Source organism: Manacus vitellinus, unplaced genomic scaffold (genome assembly GCF_001715985.3).
Source record: "Manacus vitellinus isolate BGI_N305 unplaced genomic scaffold, ASM171598v3 scaffold_11_pilon, whole genome shotgun sequence".
In the NCBI taxonomy this organism is placed as follows: domain Eukaryota; kingdom Metazoa; phylum Chordata; class Aves; order Passeriformes; family Pipridae; genus Manacus; species Manacus vitellinus.
Genome location: NW_021938895.1, coordinates 6,663,664 through 6,676,184, shown reverse-complemented (window position 1 = coordinate 6,676,184; position 12,521 = coordinate 6,663,664). Strand labels below are relative to the sequence as shown.

At 37.4% G+C, this 12,521-nt stretch overlaps 1 protein-coding gene across 1 annotated transcript in view; it reads right to left on the bottom strand.

Annotated features, from left to right (window-relative positions):
* The window catches only part of WDR35 (WD repeat domain 35), a 44,231-nt gene that overhangs the window by 12,665 nt on the left and 19,045 nt on the right, over positions 1–12,521 (bottom strand). The window contains exons 12-16 of the mRNA XM_018088801.2: positions 5,731–5,875; positions 4,456–4,525; positions 3,669–3,722; positions 1,998–2,107; positions 297–507 (exon numbers count right to left, since the gene is read on the bottom strand). Coding sequence (XP_017944290.1) covers positions 297–507; positions 1,998–2,107; positions 3,669–3,722; positions 4,456–4,525; positions 5,731–5,875 — 590 coding nt within the window. The remainder of the gene's footprint in view (positions 1–296; positions 508–1,997; positions 2,108–3,668; positions 3,723–4,455; positions 4,526–5,730; positions 5,876–12,521) is intronic.

The window sequence follows — 12,521 nt, the reverse complement described above, 5'->3', positions numbered from 1 at the left end:
AAATTGCATTTGTTTCCCAAAGCATACAAAACATTATGCTCCTGAAAATATCTCATATGTTTTATAAAAATATGACAGCATTTTTATGTTTCCAGGACTGATAGTTCGTTTTACTTATTTGTTCCAAAACAACATTCCTACATGAGAGTTGGGAAGATTTTGAGATTTCCAGAAGAAAGTTCACATAAACACTTGTCTAACTGAATGGTAAGCACAAGAATACCATTATTCAAGAAAGAGCCATTAACTTATGAGCAAACTTGTAAAATGAACAGTTTATGTATGTTAACATTTACCTCTGGATCCAAGTTTCTGAAAACATACATTCTTGTTTTCTCCATCATTGCAAACAAGTCTGGGTTATCTTTGGCCCATTTCATGTCCCAGACATCTTTGCGTTCCAGTTTCAGCTGCTCCCCTATCACCTGCTGTCCTGTGCTGTCTATCGCCCGCGCGTCCAAGTCAAAGAAAGTCAGAACACCTGAAAGGTCTATGATAGCGAGACGACTACAGACAAACAAAGGAATAAAAAAATAGGACAGCTAAAAAAAACACTATTCAAGGCTGCAAATATGAAATAGCTCTCAAAACTGGCACAGTATAATGCTATAGATTCCATGAGATGCTGTCGTGTGCCAAAACCAGCACAGATGCATGTGATTTTCATTTATCTGCACAGCAGAGACCAGAGACATGGAAACATCTGTTCACAGAGGATCTGGCCCTGCAAAGGCTCTGAAATACGCCCATTTTTTTATCCAGCATTTTGAAGATCCTTAGTACATCAGATATCAAGTTAAGTAAATTACAGGTTCTGCCCCTCGCCAAACTTTTCCTGACAAAGACTAAAATTAACAACTGAACAGAACTTGTTTTCCTTATTTACTAGGAGGCAATGAAGCAGATTATTAAATTAAAAAGTCAGTTTGGTGATGTAAACTGTTAATTCCTAAAATAGGATTTCTTACATTTCTACAAAGGGTATTCTTTAGGTTTTTTCAAGGCAATAAAAAGTATAATCCAATTAATCTTTCAGGTCATTTAAAATATGGGAAAAATACAATTTCTAAAATGTTACATTTGAAAATTTCCAGTTACATAGTCTTCAGGAAATCATAGAAGTCTGTATTTACTAAAAGGCCATTTTAGAAACATTTTTAAATCCCTATTAAAATTTCAAAAGCAATTTAGAAAATTTACTTTAAAAAGCTTATGGATCTGAGCCTTCTTCCCTAGCACAAAGTCATTTAGGAAAGAAACAGCTTGGGTTCAGAACAAAATGAATGTTGCTCTAACCCGATCACATTACCTTTTGACTGAAGCAATCTATTTTTGGGCTATATCTAAAGAGGCAAGAGATCTACACAAGCATTAGGAATCTTTTTTGAAATTATAAAGTCATTTTGAAGTGATTAAAATTGTCTTGCAAGTTCTCTTTAGTCAGTATATTTTTGCCTTTTCTGCCAAGACTCTTGTGTGCTCTCTTGCCCAAAAAAAGCTGTAACGTAGAAAGCCAGTTGAAAGCCAGTAGCTGTTCAGTAAAAAGCAGGCTTGCTGGAAGTATTGCCACCAGTTACAGCATGTAACAAAATTAATATGGGATGAACAAACTTTGCAGACATTAGAAGGACAGGGAAATCTAAAGAAGTCTTGGAGATACAAAGTTATAACATAATTTTGTCAACTAATTTCATGATCACAGGAAGGTTATGCTTGGTTCATCTAATAAAACAAAGATATTTTCATGTATACAGGGTATGAAGCATAGGAGAGCTTTACTAAGTGTCTCAGAGCAGTCTCTGATGACTGTCTATAATTAGTAATAAAGAAACAGTTAAACAATCAATAATAACAAATAAAATTAATAGTTTATATTAAATTAAAATTAGTACATACTTATTATAGAATTATAGATTTCACAGAATTAGTATTTTCACAAATTTTAGTGCTTTATTTTGAAATTGGATACCTGTGTTAGAAGCAGACCTGTAACCCACCTGGAGTTGCAGTTCAAAGACAGCTGATAGGCACGACAGTTCAGGATGTAGGTCTGCACTAGAGCCACACTAGGGAGACTGTATCTCTGAATAGTCCCGGATTCTCTTCCCTAGGGAAAAGCGATCCTGGCTCAGCAAGAGAATTTTTCCATTGGTAAACTCTTTAAAATGGTTTTCTTTATATGCTGTCTTAGTCAAAAGAGCTTTTGGATAAGTACAGAGTGTAAGCAGAAAGAGGAAGTATCATCACCCTAAAAGTTCTGAATTCTGCTATTTAAACATGATGCTACAATTGACAGATCTGCTTAAATCAGTGATGTTAAAACAAACAGCTCTAGTCCACATACAGCCCACAGAACAGACCCTATGAACTTCCAGACATGGTCTACATAACAAAAAAGAAGAACAGGCAAAAGATCTTTGTCCCATGCTAGTAAATCCCCTCAAACAGTGCTACTTTTAAAAGGAAATGCTGTAAAATACACTGGTTATTCACAGGTTTGAGTAACAGGAAACAAATCTAAGTACTGATGTGACTTATCTTTATTTTGCTGAATGACACACCCATTCCCTGTGTTGAGACACTATCAGGCCAACAGTCTGAAAGGAGTTTGACATCTCTGGACTGAGATGGTCACTGCCACTATTTTCTCATGGTGTTTCTGTAGACTGAATAACATATCCAGCTTGGTTTACCTACTGTTTACCTACTGTTCAACTCATGCTGTAAATGAGTCAACATTAAACTTTAGGTAGTCTAAACTTCATTCCTTCTTTTTCTTTTTTCTTCCCCCAAAGCCACCCCTAAGATCCTCAGCATGAAATATCATCTTTGATTTTTTTCACATCTGTATGCCCTATAAACTAAAAAGCAGATTTGGTCAGAAGCATTAGAAAATCCTATCCACTGCAACATGCATTCACCTTCAGCACATCTATCCAGATTTGATCTCAAAGGCATTTCCTCTCATTCCCTTCCTTTTAACCGAAGACACTGATTAATTATTGTCTGAATTTCATTTTCTCATTCCTGTTCTTCAAGCACAAACAGAATCCCATCATTACCAACTAACCATAACACTTTTTTCATTCATGCTTTTTCTCATGACCCATTGATTTTGTAAAATCCAGCAAAGGATATAACAAACAACAACAACAAACAGCTCAAGTAGAAACATGGGAAAACACCAAAGTCTTTGTTGGAATGTGGATAACATGAGGAAACAGTGTTCTTTTTCTATATTTGTTCTGCTCACTTAGTTACTAATATGCATATAGCAAAATACCATACATTATACCATTAATATGTAAATAGACAAACTTTATAAATCTTTTTGTCTAGAACACAGAGCCTAGAAGAGACATCCCAGAACTCACAATACAGAATTAAGTCTTAACCTGGACTTTATCAAGTCCTATGTATAAGTATCAACTCGGGCAACTAGTCCTAAACTGTAAGTACTTCGTGAATTAACCCTCCTAAGGAAAGAATCCAGGTTAACAGAAGAATGTTAAAGTTATCTCTGGAGAAGTTTAGAAAGACATTTTGTCTGTATAAGTTCTAAATTCGAAAATGCTTTGAAATTATGACTGCTTATGACATTCTGCAGAAGAATCTCATGCTTACAAGCACAAGGAGCAATAAGGAATTGTTTTAATCACGTAACTTACCACAAGTAGTATCTTATCAGATGCTGTTATTGCACAAATTGGATCTCTTGTTCCCTGAAAGTATACAAACAACATCAGTATGTTTTACTGCGAAGGTAAGACTACCCTGCTAAAAAAAAAAAAAAAAAAAAAAAAGGTTTATTTAAATATACAAGAATGTTGCTAAGTATCCACACAAAAAGGGGATATCAAACCTTGTCAGCATACAGTGTATGGATGGGTTTATGATATTACTAGCCTTTGTTAGGGGAATCATGACAATAATATTAACAGCTTCCTTTCTTTTCCTGCTCCTCCTCCAGAAAAATAAGAAACACAAAATACAACAGGTGTTTAACAAAAAACACGGGAAGGCAACTATCTCTGACTTGTGAGGTCCCTAATTTCAAGTATATTTGTAGGTATAGTCACACACCACATAAAGTGAAAATGGCCAAAAATACTAGAAAAGATTACAAGGGTTATTGAGTTTCAACAAGCCAGTATTTTGTGGAAGAGGAGCTGCTTCTGACCACGAAGACAGCAGGTATCTACATACTGCACCCCAGAATATACTTTTTTCACATTCCCTACAATTTACTGTATATCTCCAGTAATACTTAATGACACAGTAACAGCACAAACCAGAGGGAAGAAACATAACATGTATGCAAAAAAGGTAAGAATGAAAAAAAAGTTTAAGTACAATCACTTCTACTAATGACAATCTATGAAAATAAATAAAGCAACTACTGCTCTTTCAAGCTACCAGTGACACCACAATAAACCAGTTAAAAACATCACTCACTTCAATAGCTCTGCTGTAATCAAGGCGTCCATCTCCAGATCCTGAAGAGGTGTCATCAATATGATAGATCCTGTAGAAAAAACAAGTCCAAACAGAGGATCATTTTTGGTAGCATATAGCTATCTCCAGTCCTTGGAGAAGAAACCATTGAATTGGAAAAGAGAACAAAAGCTATGCCTGTTCTTATGTTCCCATAGTATTCCCACTGATAATCCTGTTTTCTATTGATATAAAGATATGGTGATTGCTTTTACTTTCACAGCCCCTGATGGTCCATTCCCATGTGATTTGAGAATTTTCATTCTGCAGCAAACCATCAACCACCTTCAAACATGCACTTCCATATTTCACCAGGCTCTTCTCTATACTCATGAAGAGCTTCACCTTCATAGCCACAAAACTTATGTATTACTGTGTTATTCAATACTTCATCATAACTTCTCTTTTGCCTTAAAAAGTAGCATTGGGATAGATTTTAGAATGCTAAAATCATCATTAAGGCTGAATTACAACTATTTACTTTTTTCAATATTTTACAAAATTTACAATCTTGTCCAAGGCTAGGACATTCAGATCCTACAACAATGTAAGTTATTACACCATCTACAGATAATTATTCATTATTATAGATATATGGTGACAGGAAAGGGTAGATTTATAGGCAGATTTTACAGCATCTCTATGGAAGAACACAAAAAATAACACAAAAGGAAACCATAACAAAGTTGAAAGCTTGTGGAGGTGACAGAAAATTTAATGCTAGAAATGAGCACCTGGGAAGGAAATATTTTGGAGGCAGAATTATGTTGATTTTGGCTTGTTTAGTTTGAGAGGATAAAAGTCCATACAGGATTAGTTGTCAAAGCCACAGTCAGACACAAGTGTATTTAGAGAAGAACCAGCTGGACAGACTATGTTCTGTCTGACACATGAGAAGGAGTTAAAGTTATCAGAGGGAATATAGCTGCCTGGAAACGAAGAGCATGGAGGAGAAAAAGGGGAGGGGTAAAAAGGCATGAAGAGACACAGTTCCCTAAGAGAAGCACGTAGAGAGCAAATGGAGACACTGAACAGGAACTAATCCAAAAATGTCTAAGAGATTTGGATAACAAACACACAGTTGTTATGAAAAAATAGTATTTAATCTTACAAGTCTACGAGTCAACAAATGTGATTAGAAAAATGAGAAGAGTTTATATTTTAGGCATGGGAGAGTCCACCTTTATCAATAACACCAGAGCAAAGGAAGAAAAATGACAAAGCCTGAAGACAAACCTTTCTCTGCCTTCTTTCCTGGTCCGTGCTACCTGATTGATTTCCATTGCTGTGAGCTTCTTGGCCACACGGTACTGCCAGATGTAAAACGCTCCTCTGGAAGCTGCTATCACATGTGTTTTGGTCATCGTGACAAACAATGGCTCTGTTATGAAACCCAAAGGGTTGCAAATTTAGAGTGGCAAGCACTGGAATAGATGCCAAAAAACAACCACCCACACCCCCAAAAAACCTAGCAGCAGTTTTTGTTAACTGCTAAGAAGTTTCACAGGGGCCTTGTGGCCTTTTCCAGAAGAAGAGAGAAAATCTTCATAAGTTCTGATTTTACAATTAACACTTTTCCCCCTATTATTTCAGCAGATTTCCATGTGCTAATGTCGAAAACATCAAATACATATAGACAAACTTTCAGGTTAATGACCAGTTCAGGAACACCTTGAATGTCTTTACAAGATCTATAACATACCTCCATATCTGACATATTTGTAATTATTCAAATATAAATAAAAGAAGCGCTACTCAAAAGTTGATAGTCTAGAAGAGATTCTTTGATCAGCACCACTTAAAAACAGTTTGTAAATTTTAAATTAGACGAGACCTAGAAATACTATTTGTATCTTAGTTAATAGCTGGGCCAAATATCAATTCTTTTTCTGAATGGCAGCAAATTAAATATTTAGCAGAGTGTATGCTTAGTCTTACTTTTTTATATCCAAAGATTACACTGTAGGAATGCAGGGTATTTTCTTTACTTCAGCCCTAAGCCCACTTAGAATATGTGCATAAACTGAGTATCTCATTCCTGATGTCCATATTCAGTGACCAAATATACATAAATATATATATGTACACAAAGCATTACAATATTCTTTATAATACACTGTCTTGACTGTATTAAAGCTCCTTTTTCCTTTTTACAATCCTTTGTTTCATCTTTCTGAAAACCAGTGAATGCACATAAGAAGGCATAGAAGAATGAATAAACCTAGTAAGTAAATCCCCCAATGCCATCATATTCTACAAGTAAATCATTATGCTACCAAAAAAAGCCAGGCAAATTCAAAAGAATTGTATGGCCCAGCCTGGTGGGGGAACACCGAGTCATACAGATAACATGATGTGAGCACAAAATACAATTCTTTTACCGTGGATCTTTTTTGCTGTATTTTAGCACAGAACAGAACTCTGGAGGGAGCTATAAGCCTGCCATAAAGGAGAGCAGTGCTACAAGAGACAGATGGGGGAAGATTGGTTGAACAGATTTTATTTCTTTGAAACCAAGAGGATTATATAAGCTACCCGATGGCCGCAGAATACTTTTCAGTAAAAATGTGAATACTGGGTAAGAAGGTTTAGTGATGATGCTTAACATGTGAGCAGCACAGTTGTTTACATTATATGCAACTCAGTGTATTTCATGTACTTACAACACATTCAATAATTAGTCACATCCAAACTGAAGGGTACAGTCTCCCGTATCATCAACAGTATTAATAAATTCTACATATTTGTTCTGTTCTTTTATTAACTTGCAGCCATAGGTGCTCTAACAATTATGCTTTTATCCTTTAAAAATGAAACATCAAAATCTTCTGACTTGAGCAGGAATAAGGTTTGCTCAAATCACTAAATCTTTCTACTAAGCCTCATATTGGGACTCAGTCAACATTTAAGCACTTGTAGTCCCAGACAATGCTAAACCAGGCCCACACCTGAAAGCCATGGGCATTCCTCACACTCACCAGGCGACTTCCCATTTGACCTGCATCTTCCACGGAGCCTAAACTTACTCATTTGTGCACAGCTTAAAATACCCATATCCAGGAAAAAGGATGTTCGCATAAGGTCTGTTGTGATTGTCAGAGACCGAAGTGGTTAATGATTTATGCATTCTAGGATTGCCAAGGGACTTTTGCAGGCTTCTGCAGGACTTTTGCATTATACCTCTGACGGCCCATCAAAGCCCATCCCCCCCTCTGCCAATCTTGAAAGGCGGGAAAAACCCTTTGGCCAGGCCCCTCACAAGAACTCAGCACAGACCCAGGAGATGTTGGAGGCTCATGGTACGGCCTGTGACACTAACCATGGATACAGTAACTCATAACTTCTTGGAGTGTGGGGGCTTCCCCCCTTCACCCCCAGCAGATCAAGGCCACCACTTCAACTGACAGACATGGAAGCAGCAACTACCAAGTGTCATCGCTGGACCCCGTGGGCGGTGACTATGGACATCCTTCCACTCTCAACTTTTCTTTCTCTTACTCTCCCTTACCCTTATCCTGTCTTTCCTTTGTCTCCCTTATGCATTTTCCCCCCAGGGGTTATCCCTATGACAGATAATATAGATGGCAACACCCAAAATGCTAACATACCTGTTCAAACAAAATTGTTAAAATAAACCCTACCTATATATGTTTTCAAACACCAATTATTCATTGTCATTTCACTCTAATCCACCCCAAGGGAATTATTGATAAGAACCTGGGTTACCCCCTCCCCCTTTTCTGGGGTAGGTCGTAACAGTGATCTAGAAATAAGATGGCAAAGCATCCATGCTTTATCCAGGGGATGCAATCAGTTAGGCATTTTATGAACATGTCTGACTTAAACTGACTGTGATTGTCAAAAAACACACATACACCAACCCCTGACACATTTCCCTGCCACTTCTTTTATAGCAGCTCTAGGAGTAGCTTGACAACAGAGTAATTTGGATCAGTTCATTCATCTAACTGACCTCAAAATTAAATAAATAAAAGATTAGTTTAAGTTGGATTAAAGAGAAAATCACAAATTCTGGAGCAGGCAGGAATGAGCAGCCAGTATGGAGGGCAGGGCCCTCCCTTTTTTGCAACAGCAGGCTCAAGGATGATTGGATTTAAGCCAAATGTGAAATCCTAGGGATACACAGCACACAGACACAATGATCAGGATCAGATCCATTCAAAACCACATCTGGAAGAGCAGTATCTACATGTGGGAACTGATGGTTTTACAAAACCGCCTGTATAACTTAAACAATTGCATAGAAGACACATGATTTTTTCTAGAATTGCTTTAGCATTTTATACTGGTCAGTCATTGAACAAGAAAACACAAAAAAACACAAACAGAAAAATCTGTTGAAAAAGAAACTAAAATCCAAGTCTAGACTGGACACTAGGAAACACTTCTTTACAGAGAAGGTAGTCACACATTGAAACAGGCTTCCTAGAGAGGTGGTCAGTGCCCCAAGCCTGTCAGTGTTTAAGAGGCATTTGGACAATGCCCTTAACAATATGCTTTTGGTCAGCCCTGGAGTGGTCCTGAACTGGATTGGTCAGTCAGTCCCTTCCAACTGAAAGTATTCTAGTCTGCCTTTTCACCAGAGAGCCTTCATCACTGGGCTACTGTCAGTGTAGAGTTGTGATGGCTGATAAAGATACGAGGAGTCAGTTATGTACAGAAAAGATGTCTTCTGTCTTTATTTTCTCATCTGCTTTTTTATACCCCTTGCTAGCAGCAAGCAGTATCCTTATTTTAGGTAAGCAAGCAACAGCGTTTTCATTGGCTAGGATCTATGGGTGATACATTTGGCAAAGCTCAAGGCCTTATTGCAGTTCCCACATCCTAGGCCTACCAACTTTACAGTCTGCCTTTGTTTTCTCCATCAGGGCTGTGTACTGACTTCCTTATCATCAAGGATATACCCGAAAGTTTGCCCAGTCGATATCTTTATCCTGGGAGCTAACAGACCCACTATTAACCCCTTCAGGTTACCACTCTGCTCCTAAAATGTTCTCCTTCTTGACTGCATAACAGCATAGATTCAACACAAGAGAAGGATGCCCCCAGCCACTACAAGTTTAGGCTGTTGCTGGGGCAGAGAAGGAAGTAATGGGATTTCTCCTTTCCTAGGAAAGGAAAGATGCTCATTTCAATTCCCTCAGGCTGAGAAAGATCTAGAACCCCTTTCAAGGCAGCTGGTTTAACTACTTAGTTTCCTTTAGTGTAGAGAAGTATTACCATCTTATACAGTAGCACTGATTATAGCAGCCAGTGCTGCTCACTTGAGCATCAGTGCCCTTCACAGAATCTGTGCTCTGACTATTAATCAGATAGAAATGCAAGCACCTAAAGTCTGAAGGAGGCAAGATATTTGGGTACTCTTCTGCTCAGCACTTTCACTGCATAGCAGCTTTCCATGCTAAATGTAGACTTCTGAGATAGTCTAGCTCCTCCTGCTGATTTTGCAGATAGCCAGCTTCAGTACTAAGACAATACTTAATTTTCAGACTTTGAAAATATGTATGGAAAACATTTAAACAGGTGCCTTACTTTTCAGTGATCAAATACTGAAAAGTATTAAACATACCATCCCCATCAAAACAATTCCAACATGTGAAACAACTGCCCTGTAAGTTTTCTCTGGACCTTCTTTCTCTTTTCACCTCATTTCTCTTCACTGTTCTTTCATAAAACCTCCTCCCTGAAGGAAAGAAGCTTTACTTCTTACATATCCAGGAATCTCAACTAACCTTCCACACTGTCTGCATTTCATCTACACACACTCCATCTCACTTCAAAACTGTAAGAAAACACCTGCTTTCATGTCTGATCTTATAAAAATAGTAAATGGAAAACAAACTTTATGCATGACTACATTACTTTGCCACATGAAAAAGCTGAGATACTTTCTAGTATACAAAATGGGATACACAAACACAAAACAGGCAAGTCACCCACCCAAATCTGATGGAAAGGAAGCAGTCTGACAGACAGACACAATACTAAACTCTTGTTTTCATACAAGGCTGATACAGGCTGTTCCTGAGAAACTGGAATGAACTTAGTCTAATGAAGAAAATCTACCTAATTTTAGAGCTTGATTCAAATGTCTCTAGAAGTGTTGGCTCACAAATAGAAGAAAATGTCAGGCGGCAGCTGGGACAACTGAACTGCATGTGAGACAACTCATGAACAAACACAGTTTACAGAACACAAAGAAATACTCAAAATCAGTTATAATTTACATTAAAGGGTTCAACTTTAAGTAACAGCAATTCAAGTGCTGTTTCACATGTAGCTCAGTCACCCTTTTCAAGGCATCCAGGAGGGAGGCAAGACATCTGGGCACGACTCCAGCTCTCTGCCTTTAATCCACCTGTATGTTGGTCAGGCTGTTGTATGAATTTCACTGGGTACTAAGGCAAACTTGAAAGATAACACTTCCCTGTGTCAGCGCTCCTAAGCACATGTAAGAAGATGATATAATCCAGCCTGAGTGACCTTTTCTTAACAGATACCATCTGTTGTGTTTCCATTAAAAAGATATTATATAACAAGATATTTAACCTTCTGTAGTTTATATTTAGTTATTCATCAAAGGACTTCAACAGAAAGCCTGTGAAACAAGCACAGAAGAAACTGTGTTGGTTAATTTTTGTACCAGAGTAGGATGGAATGCAATAATGCTAGACAATGAAGAAAAGACTAATTTATGGGCTTGCAAACATGAGCTATTGTGAAGGACCTCAAACACAAGGCACAGGAAGCACAGGAAGAAAAATGCCTTTGGACAAAATAAAAAGCAATATGAGGAACAGCCTGAAAGTGTAACCATCCATCAATGTCTAAAGAAAGCTGAAGTGATGGCCCTTCATCAGATAAGGACTGATTAATCCTTTTTTGTCACTGTTAGCAGAAGTAAACATTAAAAAGCTAATGACATAATTAAAAATTCAACAGAATGTAGGAAATAAGCACTTCTTCTTTTGAGCCTTTCTTGAACTACTGGCATAGAGCCCAACAACCTAAGATTTGCATCTCCTGGGGGTGAATCAAACATTGCACAATGTCACAATTCATTAGGAGATTAATAGCACTTTGTTGGAACATTATAAAATGCTATAAATTGACAATTCGTACAAGTTGTGCCTTAACACACATTCTCAGATGCATTATTCAAATATCCTGTCAGCTACTTAGCATCCCTAAATGAGCAATCTTTTTTCTCCACTATCAATTTCCTGCCAGGACAAAGCCCAAGAGGCTTTGCCCAAGAGCACAGCACCAAAATCTCGAGCAGGACTAAACCCTTTATGCTCAGGAGAGCACCAGGTGATTGCTGTTCCAACAAGGGGCACTCTGCTAAAAGCCAAAGATGGTGTGTGTTCAAATTGCAGTAATTACAGCCAGTCAAACAGAGTTTAGACTCCTGGCAGAGAAGAGCACCCACTCAAGAACAGGAAGGAGCACACAGATACCAAGTGGCTTGTTGAGGACATCCTACAACATGAGAAAGCATTTTTCATAAGTATTTATGAAAATCAAATAAAATGACAACCTAAGTTGTATTTAAGCCACTCTGAAAGATGGCATTTAGAAGTCTGAAACAAGAACAAGAGTTCAAAACAAAAGTTACCTAAGCAAATTATTTTATGGACAGAATTTATGCAACAATTTATTGCTTTACTAAAAGAAAATTGAAAAACTGTATTGGTAGAAAGGAGAGGGAAAAAAAGAATTTAACAAACAGGTGATACATTTTTTCACAAGTCAATAACACTTGAGTAATAGATATGTAATTTTACTTTTGTACTGCTTATATCTTAAACTATTAATGGTTACTCTGACCTGAAAATTGATTCAATGATGATTTTTCTCATTCATAAACAGGACAAAAAGCTAATGATTTTGTTAGAAATTATGTACCTACTGGAATCTTACATGAACTTTGGAAAGGTCATCTGTCCTTAAGGTTTTACAAGGTCTTCTCTCTCTATTGACCTCAGCAAGGCCAGACAGCTGCT